General features: G+C 34.2%; 1 protein-coding gene across 3 annotated transcripts in view; it reads right to left on the reverse strand.

Annotated features, from left to right (window-relative positions):
• The window catches only part of STXBP5 (syntaxin binding protein 5), a 160739-nt gene that overhangs the window by 95270 nt on the left and 39813 nt on the right, over positions 1-25656 (reverse strand). For all 3 annotated transcript variants that reach the window (XM_039230882.1, XM_039230881.1, XM_039230883.1), the window contains exons 5-8: positions 13434-13568; positions 11704-11767; positions 6477-6560; positions 3341-3464 (exon numbers count right to left, since the gene is read on the reverse strand). In XM_039230882.1, the coding sequence (XP_039086813.1) occupies positions 3341-3464; positions 6477-6560; positions 11704-11767; positions 13434-13568 (407 nt within the window). The remainder of the gene's footprint in view (positions 1-3340; positions 3465-6476; positions 6561-11703; positions 11768-13433; positions 13569-25656) is intronic.

The raw sequence follows: 25656 nt of genomic DNA on the forward strand, positions 1-25656 counted from the left end.
ACACACGAATGAAAACTTTCTGAAAAATGATGTAACAATCAACCATCTTTATATGCATTGTAAAATTATCTATGTCAAAAATATTATCCTAAATGAATTCAAATTATTTTCCTTTGCTGGACATTTGATTGTCACTGTCTAGATAATGGCTGTGCCCCTCAGAATAAGAATCTATCAAACAACTTTAGCAATGAAAGATATCATCCAAGGTTAACCGGAACATAATAGCTAATACATCTGGAGAACTATCTTATGATTCAATTATAGTTCAAGCTCATCAGTCCTCAAAGTATATTTCATAGAACACTAGAGAACCACAAGATGTCCTCCAAATAAAAGATACTAAAGTCAAATAAGTATGTGAAAAGCCACATAAAATAGATGCATACATATACCATATAAATAATAAAGGTATGTGCATATATTTATGTATATATATATATATGTACACATACAAATATCCATCCTCCCTCTTAGAAATTCATAGTTCACATTAAGGTTAAGAAGTATTACTTATTGTTGAATTGATGAAAATGCTCAGTTTTAATTCAGCATTTCCAAATCTTCGACTATAACATGCTTTTTCACCAAAACATTCATTAATTTAAGAAGAATTTGTATTGTGAAATGTATTTTGGGGAACACTACTCTAATCTAAAAGTCTTTTGATCCTATCCTATCAAATAAATACCAGACCCAGATTTAGGTTTATTATAATCACATATGTATAGCACATCACACTTTTCAGGTACTTTCACTTATATTTTGTTTACTTGATCCAGGATGTAGAACAGTGCCTATCACATGGTGGACCCAATATTTGTGCTGAATTTAAGTGAAAATAATCCCCACAACAACCATGTCAGAAGACTAAACATAATTATTATCCCCTTTTATAGCTGAGAATGTTGAGGTTCAGAAATGTTAACTGACGTCCCAAAGGCCACAGACCCAGAAACTGTGGAACCAGGGCTTAACCACAAATCTTCTGACTTTACAACCCCATGTTAGGTTGATTACGTCTTCTGAACAAATTCTTCAAGGGTATCTTAAGCTATTCTTCACACTGAACATCATGTAATAAAGTACTGGTAGAAGTCTTAAAGTATAGTCATATCCTGACTATCAAGGTAATGCTTACAAATGCTTTGTAAGAAGATACTCAACTATTAAATAGGTTTAAATACTTTTAAAAAAATGGACAAAATTTTAACTGTAGTATATTTAAAGTAATTTACCATAACTGTTAGAAAGTAAAGCAAGAGACTACAACAGAAGATTCTAATAAGAAAATAACCCTAAATTTCAATCCATCCATCAAAGCAGACATTTAGTATTACCCAAATTATGTACCACAAGCATGGTTCTATATGGAATATACGACACCTTGTTATGGCATGAAAAACACAGTTTTGTACATTACTGTATAAAAATATACTTAGTTTTGTCAGTGAAATCAGTTATTAACATAAATTTAACTCTGGTAGGTTGCCTACCATCAGCAATAAGCTATAAATATTATTACTATAGAAAATAATTCATATTTTATTAAGAGTACTTCTGATCGTATACATTTTTAGACTGCTATAATACGCAATAAATGCCATCCTACTTTTTCACACCTTCTGCAGAAAAAATTTATTTACACTTTATTTGAATTCTAATTTTGAAAAGAACATATTAATGCAAATATTCTCTGTCTTTTTCATTTAAAAATAATTTTAGCTAGTGAGGCGTTTGGGTGGCTCAGTTGGTTAAGCATCCAACTTTGGCTCAGGTCATGATCTCATGGTCTGTGAGTTCGAGCCCCGCATCTTGGGAGATTCTAAAATTTAAGGGAATTCCCCAGGAGTATTACCAAGACTAGAGACCTAGGCACTAAAAAAGAATGGAAATAACATTAAGAAAAACTGGAACCTCAATCATTAAGGGCTATCCTCTGGATGCACACATAAATAGACCTGTAGCAAATTTAAAATAAGGGCTTTTCTGGAAGACTGCTACCACAAAAGCAATGGTAAAGTATATTACAATGTGTGGCTTTAAGAATTATTATTTTTTGTAGAAAACAAACAACTCTAAAAACCCATCTTGCCACAGACAGATAAACGGTTAATGTTACTGTTTAATTTCTATATTGCAATAACTTAGAATGTATTAATATTTTCAAGGTGGGAATTGATAATTTTAAAGCAAACAATGAAATATTAGCAACACTACAGGATAGTCTTCAATATACAACCAACATAAAAAAACAATTCCTTTAATCTCCCTAAATTCACTGGTTAAGAATCTCTTAGAGTGGTTGGAGAATGCAGGTTAATAAACAAATACAAATTCCTAAGCTTCATTTAAGATCCAAAGAAGGCCTTCATAATCTATTTATTCATAAACACCCTAGTTAAACCTTCCAAAGAGGTTTTGTCAATAGAGCTTGTGCAGAAAAAAACTAACACAGCAAGCTTGAGACAGCTATCCCTAGGAAGGTTGGGTTGCATGCAAGGTTAGCTCTTGGTTGGCATCCGGAACTGGCCTTCGACATGGTTTCCACAATTCCCATTCTAATAAGGGTGGCACACTGCCTAAGCTGTTTGTATGAACAAAACAATTTACGACGAATCCCTGCTTTCTTTCTGGGGATCTCAGATTTTGGTATGTGCTAAAGCAGAAAGTGTCTATGGACAGACTCCAATAAACACTCTGAACTCCTGGGCTCAGGAGTGCTTCCACGACAGACGACATTTCACAGATCTGGTAATAACTCACTGCTGGAGCACATGAACATGTCCTGTGTCACTTCACGGGGAGAGGGCTACTGGAAGCTTCAGCTTGACTTCCTCCAGACTTTACCTCATGTACCTTTTCCATTTGTTGACTTTGCTCTTCATCCCTTTACGGAGTCCTGGGAGTCTTACTAGTAAACCATCAAACTTGGGGTGATCTTGGGGACCCTTTACATAATTCTTCAATGCATAAAATTACCTTATATAGAGTTCAAAGTGTTTCAGCACACACACACACACACACACACACACACACACACACACACACAGCTTGCTTAAAATAAATCCTGTATCTTTCACAAAAGTATTCACTTTTTGGACTATTGGACAAAAAATATTCAGAAGATAATGTACCACTCATTTTCTCAAAGTTCAAATTTGAATTATCAATTGTAAATTTAGAGATTTTTATTGCCTGGTTGTTATATTTTATTTCTATATGTGTATATATTTTTAATTTCTTCAAACAAACCTCATGCTTATACTCAAAAACAAACCAACTCAAGACAGTTTAGCATACATGACAATTCTTGTGTTTAAAAGGGCCACCTTCTTACCATGTGGAGTGATTGTCTGTACAGGTTTAGCTGGGGACCTCACATTCCATATGGTCAAGGTACCGTCTGAATGACTGCAAATAAACTGTTTTCCTTCATGATGCCAAGCAACAGAGTGAATGGCCTATCGAAGAGGGGTGAAAAATTCCATTTTTAGAAACAAAATTTAAACACCAAGCTATACACAATCGGTATTATAATTTTCAACTTTAACCTTTTCCTATTTTCCACGCTGAAGTCAACATGTTACCTTCATGTTCTCATAATCCTCTTATAATGGAAATGAGGTTTAATATGGTATTGACACTGTTTTAATTCTTTTTATTCCTTAAACTAGCATGAGGATGTTATAATAGTGATATATGTAACACGTTCAGGAAAACTGAATGTATTCTTATAGTTTCTTAGAATAAAATATAGCTAAACATAAATTATCAACTAATTGTAACCAATATTCCATCAGAAAAGCTGGTTGCATTAGACAGATTAGAACAGATTTTCAAAATTAACTAAAACTATAAGACAAAAATGTATATTTGGAACTAAGACTAAAAAAAACCTCAGATTGAGCTTCAGCATGCTATCCATCTCTCACAGTAATGAGGTGATTTTTAAAATCGAAGACACCCTTTTTGATTAGGAAGTTATTTTATACCTCTGAACCACTTAAAAACTATTTGAAAAATATTTTATATGACCAACGTACATAAAGCTTTCAATTTTTTTCTAATATTATTCTGCCTGCAAAAAAAATTTTTTTTAATCACCCTCCTAGTTCCTCTTTAAATAATTTCTTCTCAACTCAAGTTGATACACTCCTAGTTCTTAATGGTCAATTGACTTTAAAAGCTGCCCTAATGGAATGGCAGAACTGCTGAGTACAGCACAAAACCATGTAACTGAAACTTAAAAAGAGTTCCATTTATGTCCAGGTCAACATTTACTATCATCTCATTCAATTTAAATTTAAACTATTTAAACTATCAATGTTTACTAACATCTTGTTCAATTTACTTGTTAAATCTGCTCTGACTTTAATGTAGAAAATAGATTTACAGATCAAAACTTCCAGTGAAATTATAGAAACCTTTTATTAAAAATATTTTTTTATACTTTCAAGACTTTGATTACTGAGCCACACAGTGCTTAGTAAGTAAAAACTTAAAGAAAAAAAAAAACTATGAAAAAATAAAGACACCAAGTATGCTGCTGTAAAAACAAAGGAAATTCATTTTTAGTTATGCTTACAAAGATAACATGCAAACATTAATAAAGAATTCCAGGTATTACTATAGTTTCTCAGTGTCATTTGCTATTTAAGTAACTAAAAGCATCAATGTGAAGACATGATATATTTTATCTTAAAAACAAGCAAAACTACTTAAACATCTCCTAGCTCATCATTGAATTAGAAATTCATGACCCTTACTAATTCCCAGATTAGTTACCAGATACCATTTCACACTGAACAAGCTATGTTTCATAAGAAAAATTTTATTCTAAGTTTGAAACAAAAATATGCAAGATTAATAGCTACACTTTGTTATAATAATGGCAGGGAAGCTACATGACCATTATCACCAAATAGGAGGAACCAAAGGAGGGGTGCCTGGGTGGCTTAGTCGGTTAAGCGTCCGACTTTCGCTTAGGTCATGATCTCGCGGTTCGTGGGTTCGAGCCCCGCGTCGGGCTCTGTGCTGACTGCCAGCTCAGAGCCTGGAGCCTGTTTCAGTCTGTGACTCCCTCTCTCTCTGACCCTCCCCTGCTCACGCTGTCTCTCTCTCTCTCTCCTAGAAATAAAATATTAAAAAATTAAAAAAAAAAAAAAAGGGGCGCCTGGGTGGCTTAGTCGGTTAAGCGTCTGACTTTCGCTTAGGTCATGATCTCGCGGTTCGTGGGTTCGAGCCCCGCGTCGGGCTCTGTGCTGACTGCCAGCTCAGAGCCTGGAGCCTGTTTCAGTCTGTGACTCCCTCTCTCTCTGACCCTCCCCTGCTCACGCTCTCTCTCTCTCTAGAAATAAATTTAAAAAACCTTAAAAAAAAAAAAATTAAAAAAAAAGGAGGAACCCAAAGGAGGGGGTTCAACAACCAAAAATGTAACAATTTGAAAACCAGTAAGAATAATAACTTCAGTGAACTGAAGCACAGCAAACCTGCTTAAATCTTTAAGTACATAGTGAAACTAAAAGCAAGAATAAATTGGTCATCATTGAGATAAGAGAACAACCCCTTTAGAGTAAATATTCAAGTAAAAGGAAAGAATCATTTATGCTTTCCTTAAGAACTATACTACTGTCTAACCAAATAGTAGACGAGAAGAAGTTTCTCTTTAGACTCTAGCGTCTGACCTAATAGAGAAGGAACTATAGAATTACAATATCTTTGTTTTGCAACCTCTATGCATTAATACATCTAGGCCTTGAAACACTGGCTGCTCACCTCACAGACACTTAACACTCTGCCTAACAGAAAAGCAGCAGCATCAATTAAGAAGAATTCTTGCTAAAAATGAAACATGAACCTGAATCTTATTAAGCCTCAGTAAACTATCCATTTTATAGGAAATCTAATGGCAAAAAAAAAAAAAAAAAAGCACAAAAACAAAAACGTTAAACACAAGAGGGATGGAGCCAGAAAAATCTAGGCTTTGAAAGACTCTACCTTTAACAAATAAATGGCCATAAAAAGGAAATGAGGTAAGGAAGGGAAGGCAAAGGGCAAGAGGAAAGGCCTACAGTTTAAAAGAGATTTAGAAGACATCAATCGATCACAATCAGTCTTTATTTGGATCTTAAAGCAAGTGAAACTATAATGGTCTACGGTATACTATGATTTGTATATAATAAAAAATAGGATACATTTATTAATTTGCTTGTAAATGACAGAATACCTCTAGGATAACACGTAAGAAACTGCTAACACTGGGTAAAGGAATTAGAAGACCAAAAGACAGGGGTGGAAAAGATACTTTAAAATCTTTTAACCCATGTGATTATCTGTTATATATATTTAAAAAGTGTGCTATTGCAATTACAAAGGTTATCTCAACGAAAATCACCAATAAGTTCTTAGAGGAGCTGCTCTGAACTAGAAATATGACAAAAATAATGTTTGATTGGCAAAAATAATGTTATTACCTCATCATACGTGTATCTGTAGTCGGCTTTCTTTGATTTGAGGTCCCATAATACTACTGTTCCAGATTCGAAGCCAATCAAAAGCTGTAATAAAAGAAAATGCCACATGACCTAGGAATGATATTAATTACGTGAAACATTTATTTGCTGACAATAAAGATAACTATTATCATTCACATATTTCAAGTATAAAATTATAATTAAACATCTGCATTGCTAATCACATGAATGATGAGAATACTGCACTGCATATTTCTATGTCTTTGATGATTAGAGACTCAACATATACAACTAATTATTGAGAAAGAAAACAGTACCATTTTGAAATCTGGAGTATACATTTTCATTAATTAATGTAACATAATGAATTATTAACTAAAAATTAACATTTATAGGTGCTTTAGAATTTACAAACTCTCCTAATTCAACACATTATCAGACAATCTCATTTATTCATCTATCTATTGATAAGTTCCAAGTTATATCCAGCCTCGATCCCTCTCATGAGATTCAAACTCATAATTCCAGGGGTCATGGCTCCCTTCACTGACTCTACAAGAGCCTTAAAATAAACGTGTTCAAAAGTGAATTCGTTATTTTCCCCCTACACTGTGTCTCTCTCAGTATTCCCTATCTTAATGTGCATTAAGTTGCTCAAACAAAAACCTGGAGGGTCATCCCTAACTCTAGTCCCCCTCATCAGGGAAAATCATGAACTAAGTTTAAAATTACATTCTATTATCTCTCTACTTTCCCCCACTTCTCTCCAAGTTCAAAACACAAGGTTCTCTTTTCTGGTCTCCCAGTCTCCCTGACCTCAGTTTTGCTCCTTTTTAAACCTAACGTAGGTTTAAAATAACTAACCTACGTTATTCCCTAACGTAGCTAGTGTTTAACTGTTCTAAAATGCAAACCTGATTATGTAAACGCACGCTTTTATTTAAACTGTTTTTATTGTCTTACCATTACTCTTACGATAAAGTCCAAACTGAGTAATATGACCTACAAGATTTATCATGGTCTGACCGCTGCTCACCTCTCCAGCTTCATCCTTTGCCACATCCCTTACCCAACACACTCCAGCACATCTTTGCATTAATGCTCTCTTACCTTTTCTGCCTTCCCACTGGGCCACATCTGAATGTCACCCTCTTTGACTGACCAATCCTACTAATCCTTTAGATATTGTTTAAGCTATCACTTCCTCTGGGAAACCTTCCTTGATCTACCAAATGGAAGTCAATTTCATTCTTATGTCCTCCAACAGCATTCTGTACATTTTTTAATCTGAAGGATTACTACCCAATGATGGCCTTTTCCTTAACTGAATTCTCTTACTAACTATAACACCAGTCTATTTAGGTAAGGACTGGTTTTACCTTGTTCACCGCTACCATCAGACACTGAGGCTGATTGATATGCTGTAGGTACTTAATACATTTTGGGGGGAATAAATAAATTCCAGAATAGAATGCATGTTCTTAGTTTACAAACTGCCCACTGTCTATCAAACCTCTGCTGCCCACAACCCCCGAACTTGACATTTTTCCAATCTCATTATTATCTTTGCTTGAAACCTCCTTCTCTTTTATTCACTGAGTGATCTTCTATTCATTTTTAAGTCCCAATTTAGTGTTGCTCCCTTGGGTAAGCCAACCCCCAATTTCTCTAAATAGACTAAGATCTTTCTTCTCCTATGCCACCACATGCATTTTCATCTATACATCTCTAATACCTATTATATTGCCTAGTATAAAGAAAACAAATATTTGTTTAATGAACATATAAATGATTAGTAGGTAGCTAATAACTGTAATGTAATCTGGGGATATGAACAAAGTCTGAGGCAGACCCGGTAATTTTAATGAAATAGCAATTTAGTGGATTTCAGACTTCAGGGGTATTTGGAGGGACAATCACTGAAGCTAACAAAACTTTCCCCCCCTTGGCAGGAAGTATAGTTAATTCTGCTAATACAAACTGTTCTTTTCTAGACAATGTGAGATACATACTCCTGGAAAAACTGGTATTTGTTTCCTTTACCTCTTCCTAGTCCTTCTAAATATCTTAGACATGTAACATGGTATTTTCTGATGAAGAAGTAATAGAGAAACTTCAGGAATTAGAGACGGAAAAGGATAAAATTTAAGAGTTGATAAACTGCACAGGCTACTCAGGACACAAGTCACTTAAGCTCTAGTCTTAGATTACTTAGTAGCCATTTTACATTAAGGAAGTAATTTTATTCATTCAGATGTTAATAACATAAGAGGGTTATAGTAAGTTTTAACATCTCTAGCCTGCTCTAACAGCCTAAGAATGTTAGAAATCTACCAACAGGTTACAGTTTAATCCCCATAATCCTCCAAATATTAAAAAACAGAAGAGCTACCTTAAAGATAAGGTATTTAAACCTGGAAAATTCTTTCAATATTTCCTCCCACTAGAATCTTTTATAACTCAGAGATGTTAATTTATCTACAGTTGAGCAGTCTCCTTTTATTTTCTTCTCTCATAAAAAGCATTTGTGGGCACACCGAATAGGAATATGAATCTCTACAAAATCAATAACTCTGGGAATGAAATCAGAACAATCAGTATTCAAAATTCCAGCCCCACCAATATCTAGCTTTGCACCTCTGGATCACATAATCGCACCAAGTCTCTGCCTCATCATCTGTAAATTAGGGAAGAGAACTAAAAAGTTGTTAAGAGGATCAAATAAAATAGTGCATATAAAGTAGAAAGCACAGTGCCCAAAACAAAGCAGAATTCAGTAAGTGGTACTCATTACTGTTATTTTCATAAGTAATTTTACACTCCTAACCTTTCCTAACTAAGGCCTTTGCTTAATGTGGTGGCATCTACTGTAAGGTGAGCTTTGAAGGAACTTGCCCTATCCCCTTTTTTTAGTGACACTATGTTACAAAGATCTTTGGAAACAGAAGAGTAGCTGTTATAAAGTGGACTTTTCTATTAAAAATCAGAGGTTAAACAATATAATCTATTCTAGTACCTCAATATTTCAAAAACATTTAGATGAGATAAACTCTGGAGACTAAGGAGAATAACATTAATGCCAATTTCAAAAAATGAGGATGATTTAAGTAGTTACATATAATTTTATACAATAAATTAAGTATATATATTGAGGAGTTACTATTTATATGTCAGGTGCTATGAGAAACATAAACCTTAACAAATCTCTCTATGCTCAAGGAATCTCTCAAGTTCAAGGGAGGTGAGATATGCACATATTTCTAATACATGGCAATATGTGACAAGTATTGTAAAACTTGCACAACTAAGGTGCTAATGGATTTGGAAGTGAGAGAAAGCATTTTTAGTCGGGATTATCAACAAAGATACCATGAAAGATATATATTCAATCTAAGCCTCAAAATGTGGCAGCTGGGGCGCCTGGGTGGCTCAGTGGGTTAAGCGTCCGACTTCGGCTCAGGTCATGACCTCACAGTTTGTGGGTTCGAGCCCCACATCGGGCTCTGTGCTGACAGCTCAGAGCCTGGAGCCTGTTTCAGATTCTGTGTCTCCCTCTCTCTGACCCTCCCCTGCTCACGCTGTCTGTCTCTCTCAGAAATAAATAAAACATTAAAAAAAAAAATGTGGGTAGGAATTCAGCAGACAGAGAATAATGGGAAAGCATTCCAAACAAAGGGACTCACATAAAGGAGGCATGGAGGCAGCAAAGAACAGCTCACATCTGGGAAACAATAACTATTTGCTTCAGCATAGCATTCAGGTAAAGATGTTCTGAAAGACAATGGAACCTAGGGCTATGTTTTAAGGAAACTTGATTTTGTTAGATACTGCAGAACCACTGAGAACTTTTCAACAAGGAAAGCAATAATATTAAAACAGCATTCTAGGAAGATTGATTTGGAAATGACTCATGAATGGGTTGAACGCTTGAACTACAGTGGTCATAATGAGGCTGAATAAAAAAGAGACACTGCAAAGAAATGACTGAAATGACTAAGTGACTGAATCCAGGAAGAAGGGAGGGAAGTTTTTAATTCTCTAGTCATGCCTCCCACCTAATGGCTTGGCTTCTAAACAAGTACCTTGTATCAAAGAAAATAAGGTGCAGACATGGGCTACTGTAACTTGCTTCCTGTGAAGTTTCTCTCAAAACATACATTTGTATGATTATAAGCTAACTCCAAACAGTATAACTATCCCTTTGTTTTCCCAGTAGCAAATAAAAGAATAGTATTATACAACACACAGGCTAGACCATTCCCATTAGTTGAGGAAAGGAAAAACCTTCACAAACTCTAGAAGTTTCATTTCACTGACTTTTGATAGCTATAAACTTCCTGTCATTTATTTGGTTAATATCATAAAATTATTTAAGTAGAAAAGTATAATTAAATACAACTACTTGAGAGACTGAATTAAGAAAGAGATTCATGGAAAAGGAATTTTTATTTTTAAATGTCTTAACAAATCTAAACAATAACTAGATACTGACTGTATAAAACCGGTTGTGTATAAAAAATTATTAATCTACATTATTAATCTAAGCTATCTATGAAGAAAAATTGAAGGCAGAGGAGTACAGAAAGAACTCTAACATAAGGCATTATATGATAAATACTATAAAAATTGTATAATTAAATCATTAAAATAATTCAAAATCAAAAGAAAACTGTTTTTGCCAGATTTCCACAAAATCTTAATATGGCAAAAACAAATAATTTTGAACTGTACTTATTAAATTTTATTTGTCTCAGGGTTTTTTGTTCTTTACAATTTATAACTGATTCTAATTCTTACACTTGTTCTTTATAATATTTAAAAAACCAGGGGCGCCTGGGTGGCTTAGTCGGTTAAGCGTCCGACTTTTGCTTAGGTCATGATCTCGCGGTTCGTGGGTTCGAGCCCCGCGTCGGGCTCTGTGCTGACTGCCAGCTCAGAGCCTGGAGCCTGTTTCAGAGTCTGTGACTCCCTCTCTCTCTGACCCTCCCCTGCTCACGCTGTCTCTCTCTCTCTCTCCTAGAAATAATAAAACATTAAAAAAATTTTTTTTAAATAAAAATCAAAATGAAAATAAAAAACCAGTAAGCGTCTATGATGTACAACATTTGTTGGAAATCTCAACTTTGCAAGGTAAATACATGTGGAACTAGAACAGTTTGCATATTTTTAAAAAACACCAAGATCCACGCATTTAAGTGATAAGTAATTTTTTAGGAAAAAATTCTACCTTTCCTTCATCCATTGGGTTATCACTTATATGGACAACTGGTCCTGGGTGAGATTTAGATGACCTAAAAAAGAAAAGTTAGCAAGATTTTTTTCTCAATTAAATATTTCAATACAACTATATATTCCTGACTGTAATGAAAACAATGAATGGAAAATAAACATGTATTTATAAAGGATGAACACAATTCCGTAAGTGGTCCATAAGAAATGTATAGTTCTTAAAATGGATCAAAATAGGAATCAGAGGAAAATTTGGTGGGGGATGAGTGAAAGAGGTGATGGGGATTAAGGAGGCCACTTGATGTGATGACCACTGGGTGCTGCATGGAAAAGCCAAATCACTCGACTGTATAGCTGAAACTAATATTATACTGTATGTTAAGTAACTTGAATTTAAATAAACAGCAATCAGAGGAAAGATAGTGACACTGATACAAGTCTGCATTATTTAGAAGTACACTTTCTGTACAGAAATATTCAATTTAGTATTTTAGCGCAAAAAAACCTATTCTCATGGTAGAATTCTCAGAATTAATATTTTTAAGTAAAGTATCATCAAGCCTCTAGCCTCCAACTGGGGCATCTCATCCAGTTCCATAGTTCACACACAAAAAAATAGGAAAAATTCTGTTTTTTAACAAAACAACAAAAATAATGCTACTGTACAAGCTCAGAGAAAAAGAAGTCCCACAGATAAGAATGGAGCTAAACTTATGCCCATATAGTAGGAATAAGCACCTCCCTATTCATAAATTCCAAGGGGTGAGACACCAGTATACTTCATGAGATCTTTGTGAATCTGAACTGACATCTGCATCAGGCCAACCTAGTGGATGTTGTGATCAACTCACACGCTGGCCCAAGGGACTGAGATATGATAACATCACTGCCACAGAAAGGAAAACCAGGCTTAGCACCTGGTAATAGCTGCACCAAGACCTTGCTTAAGAGAGATGCCACAAATTTATCCTTATGTCAAATTCTGTGGAATGCAACAATACAGAACTATCTGTTTAAAAACAAAAGAAACATTGAGAATGAATCTTGCCAATGTCCTTAAGTTTTGATTTTTATGTCTAAGTAAAATAAAAAAAAAAAAAACCTGAGATAAGATATAAAGATAAGATTCTAAAACAAAGTGCAAAGTTAGTGCTAAAGATCCTTAGGGTCTTACAGCTGAAACCTGTTTTTGTTGCTATTGTTAAATGAAAACAATCACCATGATATCAAAATTAAGGAAAATTAACTGTCAAATTCTGCAATGTTATACTGCAAACATTTACATTATATTAGTCAATTATTTAAACATATCAAATAGTGGTTTAGATCACTGTTTTCTAAACACTGGTGGCAACCCATTAGTGGGTCATGAAATCAACTTAGTGGGGCATGACTAACATCTGAAAGAAAAATAATCAGAAGATAAAAGCACAGAAAAAAAATTGGGAGTGTTTTTCACCTAATAATTGTTTCATTAAACTTGTACCATAATTGGCACATACATACACAGGTGATATATGCATATATCCCATATCTATCTATATATATATACAGAACATTTAAACGTACTAACTGCTAAGACAATATTTAGAAAAGGCTCATAAATCTGTGTTTCATATCAAGAATGTATGACATTTAATTCTACATGGATTTACTCATTAGCTATTATATAAAGATATCATATACAGTACTGATACTTTCAGATATGGAATATTTGCTCACACTCACAGTTCAATGGCTTTATTCCACATAATGACGTAGCCTGAGAGTGTGAAGGACTCCACATTGACGATATGTATATTACCTCGTTCGGTGCCCACATAGAGCCACTTACTCTGGAAAGGCAGATGGCAAAATGTAACCCTGCAAGAGAAAAGATAACCAAAAAGAAAATTAGAAAAATGTCTGTAAACTTTGTTAACTGTATTAGAGGGTTAATCATAATATCTAATTTAGGAAAGGCAAAAATGATATGCAACCAGATTTATCTACTCATTGTTATTAATATTTTTTAACTTCTTTTTTTTTTCAGTTTACTTATTTATTTAAAGAACATGAGTGGGAGAGGGGCAGAGAGAGGAAAAGAGAATCCCAAGCAGGCTCCGTGAGGTCTGTGCACAGCCTGACATGGGGTTCTCTCTGAGATCATGACTTGTGCCAAAATCAAGAGTCCACCGAGGTGCCCCTGTGATTAATAGTTAATATACAAACTCAACTTATATGGCAAACAGAAGGCTTTACAGTGAACAGACACCATGGCTTGATAGAAAAAAGATGGGTTTTCAAGTTAGCATGTGTTTCAAATCTGGCTCTGTCATTTACTGTGTTACTTTAGACACATCACATATTTTACCATTAGACCACAAACCATTAATACCCATGTGGCCCCTTGGTATTATTATATTCCTCAGGAGTTATTAAACATACTAATTTATCTCAGTACCTGTGCTTACTATTCCTTCCAGACAAAATGCTCTTCCTGTTCATATTTTTCTTCTATTCAAGATTCAGTTCAATTACCACCTTTATTCAAATTGATATCCCAATAATTATTATGTCTTTCAGGCTTGTCTTGTTAAGATAGTTAAGGTCTACCTTCCTCAGTAGCTTGTAAGCCTCAGGGAGGGCACAGATCCTCTGTACTCAGGCTCAGACAAGGATCTCCTCCAATGTCATGCTGATATGACAGGCTTACATTAACAAATTATAATTTACATGTATGTATTAAGCTTTATTATCATTCCAATAATTTCAAACACTTTCTATTCTTAGGTCATCTGACTTCAAGATAAAGAACAGAGAACTATCTTGTCCTTTTTGTAGCACTTTTTAGAAAAAAAATTTTTAGTATGTTATGAAATCATATAATGTTCATTTTTTTCAGACTACCTATTGTATCTCTCAGAATATATTTAAATTTTTAATAAAACAGCACTTTAAATAATATACAATAATAATAATCAGTACTAGACCATCAATATTGATACTAGGTTTTAGGCAAGATATAGCACACACAACATTGTTATTCCATGAACACTATTTCATTACAGAAAATTTTCAAGATGAAAACACTTATCAGATAAGTGTACATGTAACTCATGGGGATATTCATGAGTTTAGGGGATATTCATTTAGATAATTATTTAAGGCTCATCATCTGTATTTCTTGTTGAGGGTTTTATATAATAGTAACACCATCTTTCTAAGGGATTTTCTAAATTAAACAAAGCACAAAAATGTCTGCTGCATCAAAAAACATTTCATAGTACCATATTACTTCACAAGACACTAAGTAGTCCACAGTACCTTTCTGAAAACTCTAGGACCATATACGTTTCAGAATTCTAAATTTTAAAAAAGTATATAATGCAAATTTTGTAGATCCCCTAAAATGGAAGTAGTATCTCATAAACACATTAAATATTTTTAAGGTATAAGTTTTGGCAGTCTTTTTAACTGAGATATAATTCTCATGTAATATTAGTTTCAAATGTATACAATAATGAGTTAATATGTGTGTATATTGCAAAATGATCACAGTAAGTCTAGTTGAAATATTTTCATCACCACACACACCTACTCTCCTAGTAAGCTTCAAATATATAATACAGTATTATTAACTAAAGTCATTGGCAGTTTCTTAAAAGGTTAAACATACAACTACAATATGTAGGTATTTGCCCAAGAGAAAGGAAAACATAAATCTATACAAAACTTGTACTCATATGTTACATAACAGCGTTTTAACAGCCAAATAATGGAAATAATCCAAATGTCCATCAACAGGTAAGTAGATAAACAAATTGTTATATACTCATAATGGAGTATTATTCAGTAGTAAAAAGGAACAAACTACCCATACATGCAACAACATAGATGAATCTCAAAATTCTTATCATGAGGATGCCAGAATAAAAAGACATATTGTATGATTCCATTTATATACAATTTATACGTAATAGGAAAGTATAACCTATCGTAATGGAAAGTAGATCGGTGGTTACCTGGAGATTGTGGGAATGGAGACTAGAAATAGAAGATGGGAGGGAGGAGGACAAGGAAACATTTTGGGATGACGTGTATGCTTGTTATCTTGATTATGGTGACATTTCCATGGGTGTATGTATGTGTCAATTTATCAAACTGTACACTTTATGTGGAGCTTATTATATGTTTATTATACCCTAAATAAAGCAATTTTAAAATTCTGTGTTTTCAGAGATTTATGGATTTAGCAATTATGGAAATAGATTGGGATTCTGATAATACACAGGCACAAGCTCTGAAATTAGACTGCTTGTACTTAATTTCCAGCTCTGTCACTTATCAGCATGAGACTTTGAGTAAACCACTCGATCTCTCAGAACCTCAGTTTCCAGGCAATAAAGGCCATCTACCTGACAGTGTTCCCTGGAGGCTCTAATAAGACAAAGCATGGTATATGCTTAAAATGGGGCCTTAAAACACAGAAGTGTTCAATAAATGTTAGCTAATTATTTTGCCATAGTCTACCAACTAGAAGCTATAGGCAAAGTTTAACTATCTAAACTACATAAAAGTACCAACAGCAAGCCAAATATAAAATGAACAATGCAATAAACATAATAAAAACAATCGCTTCATTTGTAATGTGTTATAAACTACAACATGTATAGAGCTAAGTGTTTTGAAAATTCAAAAACAACTTCAAAATAAATAAGCCAAAATAATAACTGGCTGACAAAAAAAAAAAAAAAACACCAAATATCTAACTTCTCGGTCTGTTCCACTATTTCTCAATTCTCCTTTATTCTTCACTCTACAAAAGCAGTAGCTAATGACTTGCTAATACAATGCTGTGACCCATCTTTGATTTTAGTACTAACAAAACTGTTTAAATAATATGCTTACAAAATTTAAACCTATCTTCTTAAGGGCAGAGATTTGGGATGTATTCATACAATATTTTCTGTTCCCAGTGCAACAGCATACTGTTTCTCAAATACTTAAAGAAATAAGAATAAATTCTTCAATGTTCAGCAAAACATCTAGAACTTTTCCCTAGATTCACCTTTTCAATATTAGCTACCATCGTTAAGTTTTTTCTCAATTATAATACCAAATGACACTGCTGAAAAATTTCAAGCATCTTTGTTTTTCAGAAGTGAAAACTACTATTTAACATTTTAAGAAGGGACTTAATTAAAATGTTCACTTAATTAACCAGCACCAAGGCTTTAATATGGTCCCTAGAATGAGTCTTACATAGAAGTAATGGGAGTGTATTTGTACTATGCACCAAATTTAAAAATTACTCTGCTCCATAACTACCTTCATTATTTGATTCAACCGAGAAGGAGGAAAGTCAAATCGTTTTTATCACAGTTAAACTGACAATTTCTTAATTAGCAAATTTTAATTTCTCTGAATATGTGGGAATAGGAATAGTGAGAAAACTAAAATTCCATGCAACCAAATAAAATATCATGCCAGTGACTTAGGGAAAGGCCAATAAGAAAATGTGGTCCCCCAAAACATACTATTAGAAAAGCACCTCAATCAACATGACCTACTAATAACAGCAAGAATATAAACTGTGGGCAATTTAACCAGTTACCAAAATATAAAAGTGGCTGTTGAGACAAACTGGACTTACTACATTTAATGGGTTCTTTCAATTTGTTATATAAACATGACTATATTTTCTTTGTTTACAAAATAAAAATCTTCAGTTTCTTTGTTGAAAGTTCAAGGAATAAAGCATAATCATGCAAGCTTTTATGTAATAAATTGATGAAAAATTATATTATTTAAAAGGAGTCACATTTATTGGAGCACTTAAAACTATATACACATAAAGAAGAGAGATTCGTTGTTAATGTTTCTAAGAAAGTGGTCCATGATAGAAATCTATTATTTTTCAGCAAAGTAGTCATGAAATAAATAGCACTGAATAGCTCTGAGACAAAGATATTTCAAATTTAAAGAGTTCAGACCAATAAACACAAAGAAACACCGAAAATAGAAAAGTTTCATCAATGAACTAAGTATCACTACATTAATACAGTCATTTTCCCCAAGAGATCTCATCTTCCTCCCTGTATGCTGTCTCTTGTATGGTCTCTTCCAACACTGATTCTAGGATCCTGTGCATTGGCCACTGAGACATCAGCAGCTGTGCCACAAGCAGGTATTTGAAAAGCACTTGCACATTCAGGCTTGCCCTCTTTCTTACACTTTTAGCACCTAGGTTACCATCTGCTGAAGCCCAGTGTAACCTGTTGGAGAATCTGGCCCAGCCCACAGCCAGCACCAACCACCAGACATGTAAGGCAAGCTATACCATCCAATTCAGAACAGCAGCCAGACAAGTGTGGTTACATACATGACTACAGGAAAAGACTGCTTCTGCTAAGCTTGACCCAAGTGCTGACACACACAATTATGAGCAAACAAACTGGCTGTTATTTTAGTCTCCCAAGTTTTGGGATGTTTTAATATGCAGCAATTGACTTGTTATTTAACACAATCCACTCAAATGAAATCTTTTTATTTGAAAAGCTATAAAAAACATAGAGGAAAACACATTCTCATATTTTTAGAATTAAATTAAAAAGACCCCAGGAAAATTCTAAGAATGCCAATAGTGCATTTATCATGAAGCTCTAACATTACTTTGATTGAAATTAAATTCCTTAACTATTGTTCTTCATATGCTTTTATTACAAACATTTTTTAATGTTTATTTCTTTATTTTGAAAGAGGGAGAGAACATGCACATGAGCACATGGGACAGAGGGAGAGAGAGAATCCCAAGTGGTCTCTGTGCTGTCAGTGCAGAGGCCGACGTGAGGCTCTATCTCGTGAACCTGTGAGATCATGACCTGAGCTGAAATCAAGAGTTGGACATTTAAACTGAGTGAGCCATTCAGGCCCCACTTATTATAAAGATATTTATTTTAAGGTGATAGAGATCATAATAAATGACAGTGACTTCAGTTTTTCTTGACACCAGGAGAGCAAGTTAAATTTATGTGCTGACATATTAAAGCATAGTATACTGAAAATAATCAAAATAACATAGTTGAGACTCACATGAAAAACATTAAAACTCAATAAACACCAGTAAAGTCAGATATTATAAGAATGGTACATTAAACTGAGCCTAAAAATGTACCTTAAAATGAATAATATGGAGCCAAAAAGAAGTGTGACTGAAACAAAAATATTACTCCCTCAGAATGTCACTAAATACAGTTATATTCTAATTCCCTATATAGCACAGAACACAGATACACTTATTCTATACAAAGTGTTACTCAAGACACAGTAATTTAGGTATCTGCTTAAAAGACTTAAACAATGTGTGACATACTAAGTGGCAGGAAGTGATACATACACCCTATTCACTATTTATCCTTAGCAGCAGTCTGTCAAGTATTATATAGTCAACGAGCACCAAATTTGGGAAATTTAATACCAATCTTAACAGAAGAACAGAGCCTGAAAAAACTGTCCATATTAAATGGGGACTTCTTAAAGTTCTGTTTTTTATTCTTACCTTGAGGAAAGAAAATGCCAGAGTGTTTTATATAACAAATGTTACGATAAACACAAGTTGATGATACTCATCAGCAACTGTTAACTACATCTTTTTTTTGCATTTTTATATTAGACTGTCCTTTACTGTATGGATAGGTGTACTCATTCTTCCAGTCTACAGCTATATCTTCTAAATTATTAGAGAAGTTTCTCTCTCTATATATATATATATCGTATAGAGAATAATATATATACATAAATACGACCTTATTAGTACATTTACATAAACTTACTATCTCAAATAGTTGTTTAAAGATTTTATTTTTAAGTGATCTGTATACCCAGCATGGGGCTTGAACCAACAACCCCGAGAACAAGAGTCACATGCTCCACTAACTAAGCCAGACAGGGGCCCCCTCGAATGATTTTTTAATTAGTTTTTTTATTGTGACTCTGTGCCTCTCCTCCAAAACAGACTCTCTCTATATCAAATTAATAGCTTGGTCAATATATCCTTTCATATTTTTTTCTCAATGTTCATAAAATACATAAGTCATGAGGAATTTGGGGTTGGGAGGGAGTCACTGTTTTTAAAAAGAATATTGTGCAACTTACTCTGAATGTTGTGTTCTTTATCCAGCAGTACCTGGTAGAGGAGGTTTTAGCTTTCTATGGTAGATGTGTTATATAGAACCTTTAATCTTTTCCAATAGTTTGTGCTTTTACATGTATGTTGTTCAAGCACATTCTGCCTGGATCTTATAGATCCTTCCTGTGTTCTGTGGTCATTTCACATTTAAATCTTTAACTGGTTTGAAATTTATTTTAGTTATGAAGTACTTTTCCCATTTAGATTAAGATTCTCACAATATTTTTTATTTACTGCATCCTTTTTTATTTACTGCATCCTTTGTCTGCAAAGCTGCCTCTGTCATATATCAAAAGTGTGCGTGTGTGTGTGTCTCTCTTCAAATATGTTTTGGAGTTTGTTCACTGTGTTTTGATTGATGTATTTGTTTTCCCTTGGTGTTATTTTGGTTGGTTGGTTGGATGGTTGGTTTTTTGGGGTTTTTTTGTTCTTTAAAGTTTGTTTATTTTTGAGCCACACACACAGAGTGTGAGTGGGCGAGAAGCAGAGAAAAAGGGAGACAGAGCCTCCAAAGCAGGCTCCAGGCTCTGAGCTGTCAGCACTAAGCCCAATGTGGGGTTCGAACCCATGAACTGTGAGATCATGACTTGAGCTGAAGTCTGACGCTTAACTGGCTGAGCCACCCAGGTGCCAGGTCTCCCCTTTGTAATTTCGAGACCATTTTAATTTCTACAGCTTGCCAATATTTTTTGATAATAAAATAAGTCCCACCAATTTCTTTTTCAAAAATGTCTCAGTTATTCTGGGCCTTTCTTTTTTCCGTAAGAATTTTAGGACCAGCATATTAACTCCTTTGAATAACCCTGTTAAGATTTTAATTGGAATAGTATGGAATTTGTAAGGTTAATTTCAAAAGAAGTGACATTTTAAAACTTGAATATTACTTTCTCTGAAGCTCTCTATTTGCATAAGTCTTCTGTGATTCCTTCAACAGTTTTAATATTTTCTCACATAGATCTTATACATTTTTGCCAGTGTTACTTCTAGGAACACTATAAATTTTGTCATAAGATGTGTTTCTCCTTTTTCCTTTCACATACTTCCAAATTTTATGTAATTAAACTTTAGGCATATCTTTTTTTTTTTATGTTTTATTTATTTCTGAGAGAGAGAGACAGCATGATCAGGGGAAGGTCAGAGAGAGAGGGAGACACAGAATCTGAAACAGGCTCCAGGCTCTGAGCTAGCTGTCAGCACAGAGCCCGAAGCGGGGCTCAAACCCAAAAACAAAGAGATCATGACAAGAGCCAAAGAAAGAAGCTTAACCAACTGAGTCACCCAGATGCCCCTAGGCATATCTTTTATAAACAGTTTAGTAACTGCATTTTGTTGTTTTTTTAAACCGAATCAAAAATTTCAAAATTTTAACAAGTGAATTTAGCATATTTTCAATGATTTTGATTACTGATATAGCTGAACTACGTTTTCCATCTTCAACTATATTTTTCTATTACTTTCCCCTTTCCTGATCTCCGTTTTCTTCATTTCCTTTTTTCTTCCTCTAAAAGCTTAATAGCATGTATTTTCTATCTTTCTAGTAGTTACCCTTATGCTAAGACACACTTAACATCATTGCTCTTAACATGGTCTGAAAGAATGATTATTTGGAGAAGAGGAGGAATGTCAGATGCTTATTGTATTTTTTGAGTTCTTTCACAGTAGATGATGTCAGAATATAATTTTTAAAGTATTTTTAATTCCATTATATCAGCAGGTTTTTTTAGCATTAGCCCTTAGAATTTAATGATATCTTAGCTAGGGGCAGTGGCTTGGTGGCTTAGTCACTTAAGCATCCAACTTCAGTTCAGGTCATGATCTCATAGTTCATGAGTTCAAGCCTTGTGTCGGGCTCTGTGTCGACAGTGTGGAGCCTGCTTGGAATTCTGTGTCCCTCTCTCTCTGTCTCTCCCTAGCTTGCTATCTCTCTCTCAAAATAAATAAAAATGAAAAATAAATAAAGATATTTTAGCTCCACAAAATTTCTTTATGCCTTTGATCACTACTTCTCTGTCCATTGTTCTGCTTTTTCCTGTCTTCACCCTACGAAATCACTACAATTCTTAGGTTCAAATCTCCATTCTCTGATTTTATCTCATCATAATCAGGCCCTAAAGTGTTTTAATTTTTAAGCAAATTAAAATTAATGAGTTTTACTTTTAAGTCAAGCGATTAAAAACAAAACAGGAGAGAGATGTAAAGCACAGAGATAAAAATCAGTAAGTTAGATATCAATAAAAGATAAAAATAAAATAAATCCACAAACTACTACATTTAAAAGACAAATATATACAAAAGCCTCTGACAAATCATATTTAATACAAACATGGTAAAATAGAGAAATGGGATATGAAGAATATAAAAATATAAGCACACAAGAATATAGTAAGATACAGCCTCTAATCTTAATGAAATTGATGATATTCTGAATCATAAAAATTAATCAAGGAAAAACATAAAGGATCAATAACCACAGATGAAATTGATATATCTAAGAATTACATGCAAGAAAAAAAAAATCCAGCCTAAAGAGTATAGGTATATACTCTGAAAACAGATAATCCCTCTATTAATTTCTTTATCTGTTCTAGAACAGGAAGAAAGAAAGAAAGAAAGAAGAAGTGAGAGGGGAAAAAAGAGAAAGACAAAAAGGTTACTCAATTCATTAAATGAAGGAAGTATCTGCCCTAATCCCAAAGCTGACAGTTACAGAAAAACAGTCATATTCTATTCTCACTTATGAACAAAAATAAAAGTTTTAAGAATATATTAAGAATCATATTAGCAAATCAGAGAACTCTAGATGCTGGTGAGGATGTGGAGAAACGGGCACCCTCCTACACTGTTGGTGGGAATGTAAACTGGTACAGCCCCTCTGGAAAACAGTGTGGAGATTACTCAGGAAACTAACAATAGAACTCCCTTATGACCCAGCAATAGCACTGCTAGGAATTTACCCAAGGGATACAGAAATGCTGAGGCATAGGAGCACATGTACCCCAATGTTCATAGCAGCACTCTCCACAATAGCTAAAACATGGAAAGAGCCTAAGTGTCCATCAACAGATGAATGGATCAAGAAGATGTGGTTTATCTATACCATGGAATACTACATGGCAATGAGAAACAATGAAATCTGGCCATGTGTAGCAACATGGATGGACCTTGAGGGTGTTATGCTGAGCGAAATAAGTCAGGCAGAGAAGGACAAATATCATATGTTTGCACGTATAGGAGGATTAGGAGGAACTTGACGGAGGAACAAGGGGGAGAAGGGCGGAAATGGTGGGGGAAAGGGAGAGAGGCAAACCATGAGAGACTCTTGAATGCTGACAAAAACTGAGGACTGATGGATGGGGGGGGGATGGGCATGGAGGAGGGCACTTTGGGGATGAGCACTGAGTGTTATGTAGAAACTAATTTGACAATAAACTATTTGTAAAAAAAATAAATAAATAAAGTAAAATAAAAATTAGGATTATGTTAGGCAAAAAAAAAAAAAAAAGAATCATATTTAACAATATAATAAAAGAACTACCAGTATTACTCCAAAATTTTCACATGTATACAAGAATGCTTAGTATTAGGAAATCTATTAATGCCATCCAGGAAAAAAGGGAGGTGAGAAATCATAGGACAATCTAAAAAGATGCTAAAAAGGTATTTAATTAAAATTTAATTTCCATAATTGATAGACAATTCTTAAAGTAAAAACAGGCTGTCTTAAACCAACATCTTATACTATGCTTAATAGTAAAACTCTATAAGCAATATAATTAAAATTATTACTAAGAAAAATATACTTGGTATCAAAAATATCATGGAACACTATTCTGGAAATTTTTGTTAATATAGTAAGGCATGAAAAGAAAAATAAAACCTTCGTCTTAAAAAATCATGGTCAAACTATTACAAATGGAAGTCTGCTGCTGTACCTCCCAGGCATGCTGGCTCAGTAAAAAGAAAGCTACTGCTCAAAGCTCTTTATTCTCCCAAATCACTCTTTTTACAAAAAAGGAAAAAATTTAAAAGGCTTGCTGCGGGCCAAGGACCAAATAGCACTCGAAGGATAATCAAACAACCTAACTAGTTTGGGATCTATTAGTGGGAGGAAAAAGATTATACAGAAAGCAAATACTCTCATTTTTTTTCTATTTGAAGACTTCTTAAACCTCTCCTAGGTAGGTAGCAAACACAGTCTGTGGAGTGCCATGCTTTCTACAGAAGAGATTCCCCTGTTTCTGCAAAGGCAGAAACATTTACCAGATGTCAGGCACTGAGACTGCTGAAAATAAAATAGAAAAAACGTATAGTTTACATTATAATTTATAAGACAATCAAGTAACCAAAGCAATTACAGTAAGAACAGTATGTGCTATTTTAGGGAAAATGCATCATACTATGTTGTAATACAGAACAGGCACAAAACCCAGACTAGGGAATTTACAGAAAAATCTGTAAAAAAAAAAAAAAAAAAAGACAAACACAAGTTAACCATGGAAAGAGAATCCTAAGTGTGTTCTGAGCAGAGAGATCAACTCATACAAAAGGTAGGAGAGAGGATCATTGTTTTAAAAAAAAAATTGAAAGTCATAGGGCGCGTGTGTGGCTCAGTTGATTGAGTGTGTGACTTCGGCTCAGGTCAAGATTTCACGGTTCATGAATTCAAGCCCTGCATCAGGCTCACCACTGTCAGCACGAAGCCTGTTTCAGATCCTCTGTCCCCCTCTCTCACTGCCCCTCCCCCACTTGCTCTCAAATATAAAACATTAAAAAATTTTAAAAAATGAAAACTCAGAGAGACTATATCATAATGCATAATGAAAGGAAGAAGCATAGCAAAATGAATTATGGTAATAAGTAGAATAATGAGTGTTACATACCTTTTAGGGGATGCTAAGTATTTAAGTGTATCAACTTCATTTTGAAAGCAGTTAAATATAATGAATATTGGTTATTTATGTACCTAACATCCATTCCTCACTCCACTCCTTCCTAACATTATTCAGATATTCATTAGAGTACCCATGTCTTCTTCAAGATACCCATAAACCTTTGGAGACACTTAAACCAAACTGAGTTCCAGAGGTGAGCCAAACCAACCAGTGTAATTCCACTCACTTGCTGCCATTTTAAGTCAGGTAATCCAAACTTAAAACCAGTTACATATATTCCATGTGTCACTGGTCAACTGATTTAGGATCTCAACTACATTTGTAAAAATCCCTTCACAGCATCACTGACTAGAATTGGCTGAATAACTGAGAGAAGGTGTATGTATACCAGGGGGCAACACCTTGGGGAGCCATCTTAGAATCCTGGCTCTAATAGTATGCCCTTTAATCAATGAAAATTCACATCCCTCCCAAATGCAAATTGCATTCACTTGATCCCAACATCTCCAAAGTCTCAACCAATCACATTATCAATTCAAGTCCAAAGTCCTCTTAAAATATCATCAGCTCTAAAATCCCAAATCTCATCATCTAAATTTGCTGCATATGAGAGTCCTGACTAGAACCCATTAAGTAGAGCTCTTGGGTACACTCCATCTGTGGACCTATGAAACTAAAGAGACAAATTATCTGTCCCCAGTACTCCCAGCTTTCAATGGTGGGACAAGCACTGGATAACAGTTACAAAAATTCCTGTTCAAAATTGGGAAAAATGGACGTAAAAAGGAGTCACTTATCCTTAACAGTTTTGAAATCAAGTTGGGAAAATGCTGGGATTTTCTTAATTAGATTTCAAGGTCTGGGAATAATCCTCTATCTCTCAGCTCCA

The sequence above is a fragment of the Hyaena hyaena genome, unplaced genomic scaffold (assembly GCF_003009895.1).
Source record: "Hyaena hyaena isolate Hyena2069 unplaced genomic scaffold, ASM300989v1 scaffold_52, whole genome shotgun sequence".
NCBI lineage: Eukaryota > Metazoa > Chordata > Mammalia > Carnivora > Hyaenidae > Hyaena > Hyaena hyaena.